This window comes from Lepidochelys kempii, chromosome 26, assembly GCF_965140265.1.
Source record: "Lepidochelys kempii isolate rLepKem1 chromosome 26, rLepKem1.hap2, whole genome shotgun sequence".
Lineage (NCBI taxonomy): Eukaryota > Metazoa > Chordata > Testudines > Cheloniidae > Lepidochelys > Lepidochelys kempii.
In genome coordinates, this window is record NC_133281.1 from 948,713 (window position 1) to 967,968 (window position 19,256).

The following is a 19,256-nucleotide window of genomic DNA, read 5'->3' on the forward strand; positions in this document are numbered from 1 at the left end:
AGGGAAAATTCAACACTTCTGAATATTTTGAATATTTTTTTGTGTTAATGTTACAAGGAGCAGTAAAGAAAAATAAACTGATGCGCATGAGAATGCATGAGTGGTCCTGCATCAGCCTTTGTGTATGTGTCTGTGTGTATTGTGCTCAGATACCACAACAAAACAGCCACTTCCTAAAGTACAATTTAACAGCAGGAGGTAAAATTGGTCTAGGTAGATATGGCCTTGTCTGTTGTACTAAAGAAACACACTGACAAATATTTTATGATGAGATGGTTACTACCTACCTTTTCCCCATTTTCTGCATACAGTAAGCGGAGTCCCCAGGATAGCATTAACCACTAGATCACGTTGCTCTTTATAAAAACCAATTTAGATTAAACTGGTTCTTTACGAGGCTACTTATTAGCACATTGTTGTCAACATTAATGGCCAAACATAATTTCTAATGCACTCCCAGTGCTAAAATCTACTGTTGAGGAGAAGTAGCAGCAACAGCAGACTAGATAGAGCCTGATCTAATTTGACTTCATGCCAGGGCTCCCTTCAAACAACATCACATTTCTGGACGAAAATAGTTTAAACTATAGAGGCTTCTTTCAGAAAACCAGAGAAATACACCAAGGGTGAGACCCTGAAGTTCATGGTCCCCTGACATTAACAGTGATTGAAAGTCCGTGGGGACGCTGGCATTGTTAACAGCAATACGTGTATCTTGCTCTTGAAATAACAGTGAGCATAATTAAGATAATAAATCAGTTAGTCCGGACAGATCCAGTGAGGCGTGAGGGGACATTCGTTTCTTTCAAAGTCTTCATTGTTGCTTTTCAGGAAGGTTTTATTTTAACCTTGCAATTTTCACTTTTGATTTAGATTTCAGGTATTCGTGAGATGAAGGATTGTCGTCATGCTCCCTGGGTTGGCTGCCATTGCCCACAGGGCTCGTGGGTAGAGCTAGTGATGAAGTATTAAAAAAAGGAGGACTTGTGGCATCATCTAGACTAACAAATTTATGTGAGCATAAGCTTTTGTGAGCTACAGGCATGCATCCGATGGAGTGAGCTGCAGCTCACGGAAGCTCATGCTCACATAAATGGGTTAGTCTAGATGGTGCCACAAGTCCTCCTGTTCTTTTTGCGGATATAGACTAACACGGCTGCTCCTCTGAAACCTGATGTAGCATTGTGTCTGACAAGGAACAAATAGTATATGTTTGTTAATGCACTTTCCCTGTGGCACACCTTGCTGAAATTTGCAGGCAGCGTAGAATGGCCCACAGGGAGAAGCTCTCCTTTCCCTCCTAGGAGCACTCCCTGCATGCTCTAATGAGGTATGTTGCTAGCAGGTGGCATAGGGAAGCTTGTGCAATGCCGACCTGTTGTGGATAGACAGAAGCCTTCAGTATGTAGGGTGGGGCTGTCAATGTGGCACCTTTGATGAGCACTACAGAGCAGAGAGATCAAATGAGTAGAATGGTGAAAGAAAGCTACATTGGCTTTTTAAGGGAAGAAATATTTAAAAGGGCATGGTACACAGAATATGATATGCACAGAAGCAGTGCAGGATTGCTCCTCTCTTGAGTGCTGATAGTAGCAGCTGCCGTGAGGCTAAAACTTCTAATTCAAAAAATAATAAATAGCAGAACTGTAGGTCTGCAGGCTTAAAGAATTTAATATGCCACTGCAACGTTGATAAAGTGTTTGTGTGCAATCAAAAAGTTTGTGGCTGACAACAACTATAAAAGTTGCTGTGAGAAGCAGATATTCCACAGGGACTCTTCCCTGCTCTAAGTGATTTTCTCCCTGTGCTTGGAACTGCACAGCAAATCATCCTGAAATACAGATTGAAGAGCAAACTTCCCATTTTTAATATCAACCCATGTGCAAGATTTGCCTGGAGCAAGAGACCAAAGAAGGTCTGAAGGGGAAAGAGGTCTTTAAATGTGCTCAGTCTTATAGCCAAAAAATCCTCTGGTCTGCACCCAGACTCCCATCAATAAATGTAGCTGGGAACAGAGTCTGAAATATCTGTTTTCTCATTTTCCTCTGTTTGAACTAACATTTAGAACCAGTCACAGTGCTTGGTCTCTCTGGTAATATAACTATGTTCAAGCATTATGGAGTGTAGAGTAAAACATTTCCCTCCTTGCAGGATATGTTCAGTTTGTGGTGTTAGATAGGAGATACTTGGACTGCAGGTAACGCTAAGGTTAAAGATTTCATCTTAGAATGTAAAAAGAAAAGGAGGACTTGTGGCACCTTAGAGACTAACAATAAGCTTTCGTGAGCTTATGCTCAAATAAATGTGTTAGTCTCTAAGGTGCCCCAAGTCCTCCTTTTCTTTTTGCGGATACAGACTAACACGGCTGCTCCTCTGAAACTGATCTTAGAATGTGTGACTCCGAAGACAGACAGTTCATACCTTGGGGTTCCAAATTTTCCAACCTGTAAATCAGTACCCAGCGCACATTGGGCCAAAGCTGCTCCCTTTTAACTCCAATGGGTGTTCTGCTTTTGGCTTCACTGGGACCAGGATTTGGACCATAGTGTAGATATTCTAAATATGGAAGAAATCCTATAGAGAAACAAGAACAGCATGGATTCCTGAGAGCCTCATTCCCCTCTCCCACCACTGGACACGCTGGCCTTCTTTGCCCCTAATTCTGATTTACACTAGTGAAGTGAAAGCAGAATTAGGCTCAGAATTTGGAAACTTTAAGGAGAAAAGAAGGAAAAAGGAGACACAGAATCCAAACACCCCCCTACTGCCCCCCCCCCACAGCTCCAGAAGAATTTTAAAAATAGGCATTGTTGTTGCACAGATAACCCAGAGATAGCCCGGCCGATCACTGCCACATATATAAGGAGTGAAAACCCTTTTGTTTATACGCTAACTTTAAACTATTTCCTAATTCATAATTTACCCAATTTCAAACTCTGTTAGTTTCTGAGAGGTCTCCAGTTTGCCCCTTGGTTGGAAAAGCACAGCCCATCGTAGCACCCAGGGCTCTATTCCCCGTTACAAGACTGTGCTGTCTGTGTAGCTACGTAAATAGTTGAGTTCACAGAACAGGTGCCAGGGGATAGTGCTCAAGAATACGTAGCATAGTTCCTAGGTGCTGTCGAGCCAAGGGAACTTGTGCCCTGCAAATAGCTTCTGCAGTGCAGCTCTCTGTACCAGTTCTTAATCCTCCCCACTGATGGGGATGTGTCATGTTTCTCACTGGCGATGGGGAGCTGTGCTCCTGCACGAAGGGGAGAGCCAGCACCCTGAAGTGGCATTTTTCCTGTCATGGCAGAAGCACAATTTGAAACTCTTCCTGTGACGAGACTGTACCTGCATCAGGTCAGTTTTGAGAGTTTATTCTGCATTGGCTTCGCTTCCGTTATCTTGAAGGTTTAATTTTCCAGAGCGCAGCAGAAGGAGATCTAGGGAGTGAAGCTTCTATTCTTTCTAGTGAATGAGGTGTTTGGAGGGAATGGGATCCTGGCATTTAAAACTCATTCCCCTGCTCCAGGAATTCCTTGGTGTCCAGAACTGGAGAGTTGGTTCCAGTGTTTAGATTTCTCTTATGAAGGTGACTCGAAGAACAGCAGTGTTGTTTTTAATTAAAGTTGTCAGGCTTTGGCTGCGCTGACCTCAGGTGATTCCTGGGCTGAGAAGGAGACCTAGATGAAACAGCTCCTTTCATTACTCACAAGCCAGCAGCTCTGCGTGCAGCAGTCATGGCTTTTCCTCAGCCATTTGTTTTACTTAGAAATGTTTCTCAAGCTTAGTTTTCTCCTTCCTTTTTTAAATTGCAGCATTCAAGAAAGAGGAAAAGCTGCTAGGGTTTGCAAAATGTTCCCAGCCAGAACCACGTAACCAGACCGCTCCTGCAAAGGTTAGGCGATCCGGTCTTGCCTGAACTTGTTCATAACTTTCATTGGCATGAGGAGAAGGGGGTGTCTGTGTGTGCGTGTGTCTTCTTGCATACATAGCTACTATCCAGGCAGAGGGATGTCAAAAGGGCATAGTGGGGACTGACCACAAGAATGCTGACACTAGAATTGATGGACAGTAGTCAAAATACTATAAAGACCATGAATCCTCACACAATGGTACAAATGAGTATCACTTTGTACCGACAGGGAAACAGAAGCACAAAGTGGTTAGGTGACTGGGAAAAAAAAAAAGCCTGGGAAAGCGGGATACCGGGAGGAAGCACAGGCAGCAATGTCTGTGAGGGGAGGGCTCCTGCCTCATACTGGCAATGAGGGGCGATCAACAGGTTATCTCAAGTGCTTATATACAAATGCACAAAGCCTTGGAAACAAGCAGGGAGAACTGGAGGTCCTGGTGATGTCAAGGAACTATGACGTGATCGGAATAACAGAGACTTGGTGGGATAACTCGTATGACTGGAGTACTGTCATGGATGGTTATAAACTGTTCAGGAAGGACAGGCAGGGCAGAAAAGGTGGGGGAGTAGCACTGTATGTAAGGGAGCAGTATGACTGCTCAGAGCTCCGGTACGAAACTGCAGAAAAACCTGAGTGTCTCTGGATTAAGTTTAGAAGTGTGTGCAACAAGAGTGATGTAGTGGTGGGAGTCTGCTATAGACCACCGGACCAGGGGGATGAGGTGGATGAGGCTTTCTTCCGGCAGCTCACGGAAGCTACTAGATCGCATGCCCTGATTCTCATGGGTGACTTTAATTTTCCTGATATCTGCTGGGAGAGCAATACAGCGGTGCATAGACAATCCAGGAAGTTTTTGGAAAGCGTAGGGGACAATTTCCTGGCGCAAGTGCTAGAGGAGCCAACTAGGGGGGGTGCTTTTCTTGACCTGCTGCTCACAAACCGGGTAGAATTAGTGGGGGAAGCAAAAGTGGATGGGAATCTGGGAGGCAGTGACCATGAGTTGGTTGAGTTCAGGATCCTGACGCAGGGAACAAAGGTAAGCAGCAGGATACGGACCCTGGACTTCAGGAAAGCAGACCGACTCCCTCAGGGAACGGATGGCCAGGATCCCCTGGGGGACTAACTTGAAGGGGAAAGGAGTCCAGGAGAGCTGGCTGTATTTCAAGGAATCCCTGTTGAGGTTACAGGGACAAACCATCCCGATGAGTCGAAAGAATAGTAAATATGGCAGGCGACCAACTTGGCTTAATGGTGAAATCCTAGCGGATCTTAAACATAAAAAAGAAGCTTACAAGAAGTGGAAGGTTGGACATATGACCAGGGAAGAGTATAAAAATATTGCTCGGGCATGTAGGAATGTTATCAGGAGGGCCAAATCGCACCTGGAGCTGCAGCTAGCCAGAGATGTCAAGAGTAACAAGAAGGGTTTCTTCAGGTATGTTGGCAACAAGAAGAAAGCCAAGGAATGTGTGGGCCCCTTACTGAATGAGGGAGGCAACCTAGTGACAGAGGATGTGGAAAAAGCTAATGTACTCAATGCTTTTTTTGCCTCTGTTTTCACTAACAAGGTCAGCTCTCAGACTGCTGCGCTGGGCATCACAAAATGCGGAAGAGATGGCCAGCCCTCTGTGGAGATAGAGGCGGTTAGGGACTATTTAGAAAAGCTGGACATGCACAAGTCCATGGGGCCGGACGAGTTGCATCCGAGAGTGCTGAAGGAATTGGCGGCTGTGATTGCAGAGCCACTGGCCATTATCTTTGAAAACTCGTGGCGAACCGGGGAAGTCCCGGATGACTGGAAAAAGGCTAATGTAGTGCCAATCTTTAAAAAAGGGAAGAAGGAAGATCCTGGGAACTACAGGCCAGTCAGCCTCACCTCAGTTCCTGGAAAAATCATGGAGCAGGTCCTCAAAGAATCAATCCTGAAGCACTTGCATGAGAGGAAAGTGATCAGGAACAGCCAGCATGGATTCACCAAGGGAAGGTCATGCCTGACTAATCTAATCACCTTTTATGATGAGATTACTGGTTCTGTGGATGAAGGGAAAGCAGTGGATGTATTGTTTCTTGACTTTAGCAAAGCTTTTGACACGGTCTCCCATAGTATTCTTGTCACCAAGTTAAGGAAGTATGGGCTGGATGAATGCACTATAAGGTGGGTAGAAAGCTGGCTAGATTGTCGGGCTCAACGGGTAGTGATCAATGGCTCCATGTCTAGTTGGCAGCCGGTATCAAGTGGAGTGCCCCAAGGGTCGGTCCTGGGGCCGGTTTTATTCAATATCTTCATAAATGATCTGGAGGATGGTGTGGATTGCACTCTCAGCAAATTTGCGGATGATACTAAACTGGGAGGAGTGGTAGATACGCTGGAGGGGAGGGATAGGATACAGAAGGACCTAGACCAATTGGAAGATTGGGCCAAAAGGAATCTGATGAGGTTCAATAAGGATAAGTGCAGAGTCCTGCACTTAGGACGGAAGAACCCAATGCACAGCTACAGACTAGGGACCGAATGGCTAGGCAGCAGTTCTGCGGAAAAGGACCTAGGGGTGACAGTGGACGAGAAGCTGGATATGAGTCAGCAGTGTGCCCTTGTTGCCAAGAAGGCCAATGGCATTTTGGGATGTATAAGTAGGGGCATAGCGAGCAGATCGAGGGACGTGATCGTTCCCCTCTATTCGACATTGGTGAGGCCTCATCTGGAGTACTGTGTCCAGTTTTGGGCCCCACACTTCAAGAAGGATGTGGATAAATTGGAGAGAGTCCAGCGAAGGGCAACAAAAATGATTAGGGGACTGGAACACATGAGTTATGAGGAGAGGCTGAGGGAGCTGGGATTGTTTAGCCTGCAGAAGAGAAGAATGAGGGGGGATTTGATAGCTGCTTTCAACTACCTGAAAGGGGGTTCCAAAGAGGATGGCTCTAGACTGTTCTCAATGGTAGCAGATGACAGAACGAGGAGTAATGGTCTCAAGTTGCAGTGGGGGAGGTTTAGATTGGATATTAGGAAAAACTTTTTCACTAAGAGGGTGGTGAAACACTGGAATGCATTACCTAGGGAGGTGGTAGAATCTCCTTCCTTAGAGGTTTTTAAGGTCAGGCTTGACAAAGCCCTGGCTGGGATGATTTAACTGGGAATTGGTCCTGCTTTGAGCAGGGGGTTGGACTAGATGACCTTCTGGGGTCCCTTCCAACCCTGATATTCTATGATTCTATGATTCTATGACTGGCCCAAGTTGACACAGTTAGGAGCAGAACTCCGTTATTCCTGGGTTGCACGTGGGGTCCACCAGATGCCGCTTCTTAGCTGGAGGCACAGAATGAACTCTGCCAGGGTAGGAAGTGCCTCAGTCTCTGTGCAGTGTCATCCTTATATATTGTGTGTAGGGGGAAAAGCCACTGTGTCCTGGGGGACTTCGTTCTGAGCAACATGCTGAAGGTCTCATGCTGCCAGAATTAAAACATCCTTGAAATTTCTAAAAACTGTAGAGGATCATTTCCTAACTCCAGAAGTGTTGCATCCACCACAGGGAACCCTGTATTGGACCCTGTCGTGACAGATAAGGAGGGATTGGTCGTAGAACTAAAAATTAGTGATTGTGTACATGCAAGTGTTCATGACTGAACTATTCTGTTTGCACATTACTGGTCTGGACTTTACATTTGTTAAAATACACTTGGTGCTTTGAAAGAACCAATTTCACCATGCTGAAAACCATTACAAGCAAAATGAGCTGGGAGAAGGAATTGAAAGTGAAAGAAAATTGGGAATTGTTTAAGAATATTTCCCTACCTGCTCAAAAAGCCACAATTGAGAAAAGGCTATGGTGGTTAAAATAGCCACCTGGCTTAGCGAGGAAATGAAAGCAGCTATAAAATGTATAGATATACAAGTAAAATGTGGGGAAAAAAGTTGATAGCAGTGAATATAAACTAGAATCTAGGAACTGATGCCAAAAGGATACCAGGAGAAATCTATAGCTCGTATTGTTAAGGACAATAAGAAACAATTTCCATTTACCAAGGATCATGGTGGATTCTCCATCACTGATAAATTTTAAATTAAAATTGAATGTTTTTCTAAAAGATATATGCTCTAGGAATTATTTTGGGGAAGTTCTGTGTCCTGCTTTGTATATACTAGATAGTCACAGTGGTCCCTTCTGTCTTTGGAATCCATGAATGTATAAATCTATTAATTCTTTAAGTGTAGTAGGAACAAAAGGAACCCTAATAATGGTATGAGTCTGTTCCTAGATGGGAATGGTAGAATTGTCAATAACAATGCTGAAAAGGCAGGACTGTTCAATACATATTTCTGTTCTGCATTTGAGAAAAAGCCAGATGATATATTCGTCATATGATGCTGATGAAATACTTTCCATTCCAACAGTAATTCAGTATGATGTTACACAGCATCTTCTCAAGTTAGACATTTTTTAAATAATCAGGTCTGGATAACTTGCATCCAAGAATTTTAAAGGAGCTGACTGACTCAGGTGCCTTGTGGATTATTAATATTGATGTTCAATAAAAGTCTTGAAACACTGGGGAAGGTCCAGAGGTCTTGGAGAAACTAATGTTGTGCCAGTATTTAATATGGCTAAACTGGACAACCCAGGTAATTATACGGATACTAGGCGGACACAGATCCCAGATAACTTAATGGAATGGCTGATATGGGACTCGATTTAGTAAAGAATTGAAGGAGGGTAATATAATTTATGCCAGTCAACATGGGTTTATGGAAAATAGATCTTTGATGCTGTTGCCTAAAGGGGTGATGTGATCCTTGGATGTATTTACAGGGGAGTCTCAAGTAGGAGTAAGGACATCATTTTACCTCTGTATTTGGCACTTGATGTGGCCACTTCTGGAACCCTGTGTCCCATTCGGGTGTTCAAGAAATCCCTTGCAGGATTGGGAGATATTTCATATTGCCAGGTCATCTTAAATTAGTGGAATAAAGTAGCAATGGACACATTCCTGTTCCTGGCCTTTGGCGTGCCGATTGGCTGGAAGAAAGCTGCTTGTGTGCTGCAACCAATTAGACTAGAGAAAGGGGATTTTTTTAAATGTACAAGAACATCGCTCCCATCAGTCCCCGCTCCCCACATATAAACCAAACAAACCAGTATCCCAAACAGAGGTCTGACATGCGAGAGGCTCAATGAAATCCAGTAAGGGCATGGCTGTTGCTACTGATTTTGCACAGAAGGTACCCAGATACTATGATGAAGGGCGGCAGGATAAAACGCTAAGAAAGATCAATCGATAGAGCTTTTGTTAATAAAAAGCAAAATAGCTCCTGTCCCTGGTCCCTCCCAGTGCCAGAGACCAAATGTTTCCTATCTGAATAAGCAGAGCTACTCTGCCTGAAACTACCATTGTCTTTAATTTCCTGGGACCTGCTTGCTGCTATTATCCAGCAGAGAATGTAATTGTATAATCTCACCTACAGTGCTGCACTCTCTCTCTAAATAAAAGCCTGTTGCAGAACTGTGATTTATAACGCCAGCCTCAAGAGGATGAATCTGGCTTTATGCTGCAAGTTTGACTCCTGTTTGTCCTACATTAAATCACTGCTGTTTTGCTTCTATATCACCTTTGCTGTATTAAAGAAATTCAAAGTAGGTAAGTAGATAGATTACCTATCTATCTATCTATCTGTCTGGACAGGTAGTTATTTTATCTAATCTATTTGGTTCTATGGCTCTTATTGCCATAGTACCTAAACTCTGACATCGCAGATCTCTGTTGTTGCAGAAGGAAAACAGCCCCTTTCCTTGCTCTTTTCATTGGAGAAAGTTGTCTTTAAACTGCATTACATTAAGCGGAATTTTTTCCCATTTGAAGATAGTTCCTTTAGTACAGAGACTAGAAGTAAAAATGTCAAGTGCATAGCACTTGATTCAGCCACTAAAGAAGTACTCAGACTCAGAGAAACACAGCACACTCTGAGGACAACTTTTGGGGCTACAGCAGATGAATCAGTAGGTTTCTTCTGGACGAGGATTCTTGTTCCAGAGCTGGCAGTCTTATAGATGTGCCTGTTTTTGTCTTTAAACTGTAAATCAGGTCTTTTTATTTTTCAGGAACTATTTCAGATAAAGAGATGGGGAAAATCAGGGGTCCAGGCCTAGGTCCCATTTTATCCAAATACCTCCGAATTCAGGTAAATGGTTCTGGTGTAGGCTTTTTTCCCCTGACATCTACAAGAATATGGTTGCAAACTGTCAGTAGATGGAGAGTTATACCAACCTACCATGGCTCTCATTTAGTTTGGAGGAATCTCCTATGGCATCTTTGTACACAGAACTGACTCAAAGCATGTAACGAGGAGGAAATGGGGCACTTTGTATGTATGTATTAGCATCAACAATACTCACTGCTGTAGTATCTAAATGTCTTCATGCCCCTCTGTTCTCTGAAACATGGCGAAGGGATAGAAACTGTTCAACTGGGCCCCCAAGTTCGATTCAAAACACTTTTCTCTCCTGAAGAAATTTGTTCTGCTCAGTGACAGGTTTCAGAGTAACAGCCGTGTTAGTCTGTATTCGCAAAAAGAAAAGGAGTACTTGTGGCACCTTAGAGACTAACCAATTTATTTGAGCATAAGCTTTCGTGAGATGAAGTGAGCTGTAGCTCACGAAAGCTCATGCTCAAATAAATTGGTTAGTCTCTAAGGTGCCACAAGTACTCCTTTTCGTTCTGCTCAGTGGCATTTTAAGTTCTTTGCAGAGCACAGTGCAGCAGAGAAGCTGTCAGCCGTGTCATATCACTACCTCTCAACACTTACCCTTTCCAACACCTCCAAGCTGCAGATTTCAAGTCTGCAACTTGGAGGGACCAGCAGGACTGTTTGCAAGCAGGATGTTGTAAATAATCACTTTGCTCTTGACAAGTTATTAAGGTGATAAATACACATGTAAATGCAGGAAGTATCACTGATAAAGTGGGTTGACAAATCTGCCCCACTATCTCCTACCCCTTACAGTAAATGAGAGGCTTACTAAATACCTGCAAAGGTTTGGGATAGGTCCTGAGCTCTAGTCTAGCAGCAAATCTCTGTTGGATAATATGAACCGCAGTTCATTTATGTGAGGGATCTTATTGAACTCGATTTTGAAGTTATGCCTAGAACATATACTCTCCCATTTTCAGCACATGTAAATCTAAACATCTAATAAAGGCGAGAGCTGTTTTACATAGAGATGGCACTTTGGTTGCCTTTTAATGATGGTGTTTTGAGATCACTTATTGTACAGCACTTTGTCTCATCCAGAAAAGAACACTTAAAATGATTACTAAAATCTTGTCTTTTAATCTTTAAAAATAATCTTTCTGAACTGCATATAAACTCAGCTAGATAGCAGAGTATAGCTACATACTGCCAGACTGCACAAAGCACAGAACTAAACAGACCAAAAAAGAAAAGCAACGTTGTCCTAGTGATAATGCTTTGCACTCTCAGCTTTCCATTACTCAATATCTTCAGAGCATCATAACAACACTGGGCCTGATTCTCTTTTGTTGGTACCATTCTGTCAGTGCAAAGGGGTCTGTCAGTGGGCTGTGCTCACTGGCAGCCCCCTTTTACACAACTGGTGCAGTACAAAGCACCCATGCCCCACAGTGCAGCTGAGAACAAGGCCCGTTCAGTGCTATGTACTGCGTCCAAATGCGCAGTATCAATGTCACTTGTCAATACTTCCTGCCCAGTTCGGGCCCAATCCAAAGCCCACTGAAATCAATGAGAGCCTTTGCACTGACTTTACTGGGTGCTGGATCAGGCCCCAGGTTTCCAGTCGTGCAAATCTCTAGTGAGTGAAACACAAAGAAAAGTTCATATGCTATTGCGACAAGTTCGAGGAAGAAACTCGGTGGGACCAGTGACATATGGGACTTACTTGCACAGCTCAATCCTTTAAAATTCAAGTGGATTTACTCTGTCATTTTTAAATTACTTAATCACTTGTCTTGACTTTTAATCTTTGATAATGCAGGCATTTGAATTTTCCTCTATTTAGCTCTGCCCACAGACAGATTTGAGGTCTGTCAGGGAAAATCCATATTCTCAAACCTTATAAGAAGAAAAGGTGGGGAAAGATACATTCCACTATTTATCTATATTTATTTATCCACTATCTTCATGGATTTGTTCCATCTTTTTATTTGTTTATTTTAATTTATTGCATGATCCTGCTTAAAATGCAGAGTCACATTTACGCATACAAATTTAGCTCCACGTTCGCACCATGGAAAAACTCTTCCGCCACTCATTAATGGTAATTTAATTTTTTAAAATTGCAAATCTGTGATCTGAAATTATAATATAGTGGTGCAGTTGTTCTGCAGGGCACTCAAAAATGGAGACTCAGAGCAAACTTGTTTGCATAATAGCAGCTGCTGTGCATGTCTGGATTTTGTATGTGTGTCTGTTAGCTGCAGATTTCTTCCCTTAGATCTACAGGAAGACAAGGATTCTGATTAAGTGAGGCCCTGAAAACTTGTCTGCAGCAACTTAGGGCTGTTGCTGTGGAAGCTTTAATCCCTCTTTGATATATTAAAAATCACAGGATTTTTACTAATGTGAGGAGCACATTTCATTTTCCCTTTTCAGCTGTCCAGACCGCAGTGTGGAACTAGCACTTACGAGCTCCCTCCTATGAGCTTGGAAAAAGAATGATCCCACCTAGGCCCCTCCAAACGTTTTCTGTCCCTTCTGCACAGAAACGAGCCCTTTGGAAACTTTCCTGCAGTATGAATAATTTGGGAATGCTTAGGTGTCTGTTCAGCAGATCCTGCTGGGGTGGACCTATGTTCCTTGCTCTGGGTTAACACATGATTTCAAGGAGACACATATTTGATGGATGTATGACTTTGCCAGAAGAACTTGATAATGTAGGAGATTTATTAAAGCATTACACAAAGTGTGCTCTCTGTCACAAATTAGACAACTCTTCTGCATCCCTGCTGTAGAGTATTTCTCTTTGAAGGCCTTGGGGTTCTGTCAGACATAAAAATAAATGTGGGAAGGAGTCTTGTCTCTAGCAGAATTGGGAGCACTAAGGGGCAAGGGGTTTAATTAACCAGGAGGGAGGTTGGTACTAGCCACTCCTAGAAGCATGAAACAAATGCGGTTTGAATCAAAGTAATGACTTTGCATAAAATGGAAAATTATTAATGCAAGAAATACCATGAAACTGACCCTCGATGCAATTTAAAGTAATTGTTGTTTTCAGGTTTCTTTTTGCCTCAATGGCACTTTTCTTGTAACTGGTTTCAGAGTAACAGCCGTGTTAGTCGTGTTGGTCTGTATTTCCACGGTATGCATCCAATGAAGTGAGCTGTAGCTCATGAAAACTCATGCTCAAATAAATTGGTTAGTCTCTAAGGTGCCACAAGTCCTCCTTTTCTTTTTTCTTGTAACTGAAACTAAAATAACCAGGTCTGGAGTTTAACTGCTCTCAGCCTATTTCTAAGTGTTGTTTGTTTTCGGCCATTAAAAACTGGAATATTTATACTGCTAAATTCTTGCCATCAGAGGTTGTTGTTTGTTGTATATATTACAGAATGTCGATGCTATTCGCTCTGTTCCTAAGCTATCCTAAGACAGTTGGCAGAGATGCTGTCACAGTGACTAATCGTTATTCTCTCTCTCTCTAACCATCTCACCTTTGTCACGTGCCCATTATCAGAGTATTTAGGCACCATGTCACTGCCGGTCTGTGTCATAGCTGGTCAGCATGCTGGTTTCCTGGTGCCACTGGCACGTGTACTGTATTGTTCACTTGCATTTGACTGACCTGAGGACCTAGCAGGTCCTTCACCCTTCAACACTGTCCTAAATATTCTTGGGGGAGGGGAAACAGCCCTTAAGTTGCTAACCCGGGAAGAGTTCATACCTGGGAAGCGTATTGTATTGTGGAGCAGTTAGTGCCTCACATGGAACTTGGGCCTGTGGGTGACTGGGGTCTCTCTTCTTTAAGTCCACAAATCTTTTATTGCCACTTCCTGAGAGGTTGAGGGCTGTTATCAAACAAAACAGAGCGTTTGCACTTGAAAGCAGTATGTTTGGATTGGTTTGGGGGGGGGTTGTTTTTTTAACACCTATGGAACTAATTTGGGCCTTTTCCCTGCCAGTGGAGCTTAGTTCCAGGAACAGTCAACCTCCCAGATTTTCAGAGTATTGGGCAAGGTTTATCTGAGACTACCACTAAAAAAAGGAGAGAAGGAGAATCAGAATTCCTATGCTAGCTCAGACCAAGGTCCATCTAGTCCAGTATGCTGTTTCTGGCAGTGGACAGCACCAGATGCTTCAGAGGAAGGCATAAAAGCTCTAATGCACAATTATCTGCTAATTTGCCCATAGGTTTCAGAGTAGCAGCCATGTTAGTCTGTATTCGCAAAAAGAAAAGGAGGACTTGTGGCACCTTAGAGACTAATAAATTGGTTAGTCTCTAAGGTGCCACAAGTACTCCTTTTCTTTTTGCCCATAGAGGAAGTTTTGCCCTAACCCTAAGCAGTTATTGGTTTACTTATTTCCTGGAGCATTAGGTTTTATATCCCGTATACATTTTTATCCTATCTTAAGTACAGCAATTATGGATGTTCCAGTTGTTCATATAAATGTCTAATCCTTTGTTATTAAATCTCCCCTGGGATGGAAATCTTTCTTTCCCTTTAATAGTTTGTGTTGCCATTCTCTGAACCTTTTCCATTTCTGCTCTATCTTCATGGAGCTGGGCAACCAGGACTGAATGCAGCATTCAAGATGAAATTGTACCATTTATCTCTGTATCTGATGGCTTTACAATATTTCCAGGATTAAACTCTGTTCCTCAGCCTTGGTGAAAGCCCTGTGAAATGTTCTCTGAATGAGTTATTTACTAAGGGTTTCCTCCTCTCGCATCCCATGATTGATGTTTATCAAGGGGACTGATAAATCTCATTCAAGTTTTGGTTCTCTCTGCTGTCCAGTAAGAATGTTTTGATTGTTGCCTCACCAGGTTTTGCTCTTCCTTCACAGAGTCGGAAACACGCGAGCAAAGTCAGACTTTACTACATGCTACATCCCATAGACGGAGGCTGCCCGGCCAAGAAGCTCCGATCAGAAAACGTGAGTATGTTTCAGAGCCTTATTCTGCGCTGCTTTGTGAATTGGTGCCCCTGTGCAAAGGCATGTACTTCTGTAACAGCTTCAGAGGTAAGAGTTGGGGTAGCTGAAATGCTGAGTTACTTGAAACAATTTTCCATAAATGATACAGAAAATATGACCTGCCAGTAATTGAACTTTTAGTTTTTACTTGGTCGTTTCTAAAACAGAGAGACCTCACAACACACCTATAGTGTGCATTCAGAGCCAGATCACGCTGCCTGACACCTTTAGCTTGTTGGCTGGTGAACTGCAGTGGAAACGACTGAAAGGATGATGACTACGTGGATGATGGCACTTTCAGTCTAGTTCCCTTTGAATTTAGGGTAGTAAAACCTGCTCTTTAATTGTGATGGTTAAAGTTCTGTAACTGTTCCACCGTCCGTCTGGATTGAAGTCCTTTCGGGTTCCATACATTCAGATGATATTTGTGTACAACTTTCTCACGCCAGGGGAAAAAACATCAGGGAGAGAACAAGTGATAGCAGAGGGAAGCACTGTGTGAGAGAGGCAGCTAGAGAGAGATTCATGGGGGAGAGTAACTAGTCAAATGAAAACGAGGAAGGAAGAAATACACGTCAGTGAGCAATTTCCATTCTAGTGTGTCCTGTAACCCTTATTCCACTCTCCCTTATGGCCTTTGAATGGATGAACTTCAGTTTCTTGGCAATTCTCTGCGTACTTGGCTGTGACAGCTTCTCTCTTTGCCCATCTCAAGATCCTTTCACTTAGGTCCATTTTGATTTGCCCTCATTGCTATCTCTCTCTTTCTAGTTTAGATCACTGGGCACAAACAGTTCGGTGTGGGAGATTTAATATTCATGGGAGCTGGGCAGCAAAAGCCATGGACATCACACTAAAAATATTTCTTCCTGTGAAACAATCCGTTCTTCAGATCTGGGTCTTGTTGAAAGCACCCTCCTGGGGTCTCTCACATCATCCCTTGGTGCCTCCAACCTGCTTTCTGATTCCATCCTAACCCTTCCCTGCACATTGCTCAGCATCCAGGTGCTCACCCTTTTTGCTTCTGAAGCCCATTTGACTGCCTGTTTTCTCCTGCTCATAAGAAACCAGCCTGACTTTGCTCTGACAGCTCTGTGCCTGCCCTTGTCCTACACACCCCGTAAGTCTATATGCTCTGTGTCTATGTAATACATCATATCCCCCATCTGTCCATTAGGTGATCGCCATGTGATAATTTTGCTTCCCTTATGTATCCTTTGGCTCTTCTAAGCTCAGAGTGTTGTTCCTGCACAACCGAACTTGTTTCAGTCTGTTATGATTGTCCTCTCCCAGGCCTTCCAAGGAGGAATATGCTTGTCCCTGCTCAGATATTATCCAGTCCTTTGTATCCATGTGTAACCACAGAGTTGAGATATTTAGACCGTCTCTTGAAGGCAGCTTGATAACATCATTACCGTGTCGAGGACACAGCTGTATCCCGCTCATTTCAGCTTGATGGTAGTGTTACTGATGTCACGGCATAGTGACTTTGTTGGATCATATTAAAGAAGTTCTGTATTAAAATCACAAATGAGTTTGGTTCCCCAGAGTTTAAATTCCAGGGTATTACTAATTAAGAGGTCTCTTGGTTTTTGGTACTGTTTCTCTCCCTCTCTGTGTGAAACTTGCAAGCTGCTAATTGTGTTAGTACATTCTAAGGCAGAGTCTGTTCTCCAAGCAATTCACAGAGAGAGACTCAAAGCAATACTCTGTAACAACAGAAACAGCACCCAGAGACTCCCTGCCCTTTTGTTGTATTAACAATTGTGATTAAAATAGAGATAGAGATGTATGTGGATGGATGCTTGGTGTGGATAATAACTGAATGATCAGGGAGGTGCCAGCCTAAGAATCCAGTGTCCATCGGCTGAAGAAGGGGTCAAGTGGAAATAACCAGAGGAAACCCCCCCCCCCCCCCCGAGGGCAGACTGGAATCCACCCAACAGCCTCAACGATGGGAGAACCAAAGAACAAGATAACATCTAGCAGCACGGAGCCATCAGGAATGTGCTATCTGCTGATTGATTCAGCAACAGCATGATGAAGCAATTCCCATAGACTGGCATAGGAAGAAATTCCTATAAAAATGGACTCTAGAAAGTGAGAACTTTGGGGTCTGATTCTGCAAACCAACTTCCAGGAGCATCAGATGAGCATCTGACAAGGCCCTGCTCCCTCCTCATGTCCAGGCCACCTGGCCAGTGGCTTGGCATGAGCAACTCTAAGGCTGGTAACTATGATAACAACCTTGCAGAACCTGTGTGTGTGTGTTTGTATGAATGAATGTGTGAATAAATATGAGATTGAATGGAATGTTATAGCTATAACTAACTGCTTACTATGATTCTTTCTGTATTCACAATAAATGTGGTATTTTGCCTTTTTCCCTTTAATAAGATCCTGCTGGTTTTTATTTTATTGGTATAACAACTTTAATGAATATTAAAAATGCAGTTATTTGAGTATGATATTACTGGAGCCCAGTTATGTTTCTCTGTAAAAACATACGTTACCAAAAAGGGTACCTTGGCCTCCTTGCAGAGAAAATGGTCTATTTGTGTGACTCTAGAGAATCATAGAATATCAGGGTTGGAAGGGACCTCAGGAGGTCATCTAGTCCAACCCCCTGCTAAAAGCAGGACCAGTCCCCTATTAAATCATCCCAGCCAGGGCTTTGTCAAGCCTCACCTTAAAAACCTCAAAGGAAGGAGATTCCACCACCTCCCTAGGTAACGCATTCCAGTGTTTCACCACCCTCCTAGTGAAAAAGTTTTTCCTAATATTCAACCTACACCTCCCCCACTGCAACTTGAGACCATTACTCCTTGTTCTGTCATCTGCTACCACTGAACAGTCTAGATCCATCCTTTTTGGGACCCCCTTTCAGGTAGTTGAAAGCAGCTATCAAATCCCCCCTCATTCTTCTCTTATGCAGACTAAACAATCCCAGTTCCCTCAGCCTCTCCTCATAAGTCATGTGTTCCAGTCCCCTAATCATTTTTGTTGCCCTCCGCTGGACTCTTTCCAATTTTTCCACATCCTTCTTGTAATGTGGGGACCAAAACTGGACACAGTACTCCAGATGAGGCCTCACCAATGTCAAATAGAGGGGAACGATCACGTCCCTCGATCTGCTGGCAATGCCCCTACTTATACATCCCAAAATGCCATTGGCCTTCTTGGCAACAAGGGCACACTGTTGACTCATATCCAGCTTCTCGCCCACTGTAACCCCTAGGTCCTTTTCTGCAGAACTGCTGCCGAGCCATTCGGTCCCTAGTCTGTAGCGGTGCATTGGATTCTTCCGTCCTAAGTGCAGGACTCTGCACTTGTCCTTGTTGAACCTCATTAGATTTCTTTTGGCCCAATCCTCCAATTTGTCTAGGTCCCTCTGTATCCTATCCCTACCCTCCAGCGTATCTACCACTCCTCCCAGTTTAGTGTCATCTGCAAACTTGCTGAGGGTGCAATCCACACCATCCTCCAGATCATTTATGAAGATATTGAACAAAACCGGCCTCAGGACCGACCTTTGGGGCACTCCGCTCAATACCGACTGCCAACTAGACATGGAGCCATTGATCACTACCCGTTGAGCCCAACAATCTAGCCAGCTTTCTATCCACTTTAAAGTCCATTCATCCAGCCCATACTTCTTTAACTTGCTGACAAGAATACTGTGGGAGACCGTGTCAAAAGCTTTGCTAAAGTCAAGGAACAACACATCCACCGCTTTCCCCTCATCCACAGAGCCAGTTATCTCGTCATAGAAGGCAATTAGATTAGTCAGGCATGACTTGCCCTTGGTGAATCCATGCTGACGGTTCCTGATCACTTTCCTCTCCTCTAAGTGCTTCAGAATTGATTCCTTGAGGACCTGCTCCATGATTTTTCCAGGGCCTGAGGTGAGGCTGACTGGCCTGTAGTTCCCAGGATCATCCTCCTTCCCTTTTTCAAAGATGGGCACTACGTTAGCCTTTCTCCAGTTGTCCGGGACTTCCCCTGATTGCCATGAGTTTTCAAAGATAATGGCCAATGGCTCTGCAATCACATTACCAACTCCTTTTGCACTCTCGGATGCAGCGCATCCGGCCCCATGGACTTGTGCACGTCCAGCTTTTCTAAATTGTCCCGAACCGCTTCTTTCTCCACAGAGGGCTGGTCACCTCCTCCCCATGCTGTGCTGCCCAGTG

General features: G+C 43.6%; 1 protein-coding gene across 5 annotated transcripts in view; it reads left to right on the forward strand.

The window, feature by feature from the left end:
• ZMAT4 (zinc finger matrin-type 4) overlaps positions 1–19,256 on the forward strand; it is a 424,404-nt gene that overhangs the window by 54,579 nt on the left and 350,569 nt on the right. For all 5 annotated transcript variants that reach the window (XM_073325308.1, XM_073325310.1, XM_073325309.1 and 2 more), the window contains exon 3: positions 14,935–15,024. In XM_073325308.1, coding sequence (XP_073181409.1) covers positions 14,935–15,024 — 90 coding nt within the window. The remainder of the gene's footprint in view (positions 1–14,934; positions 15,025–19,256) is intronic.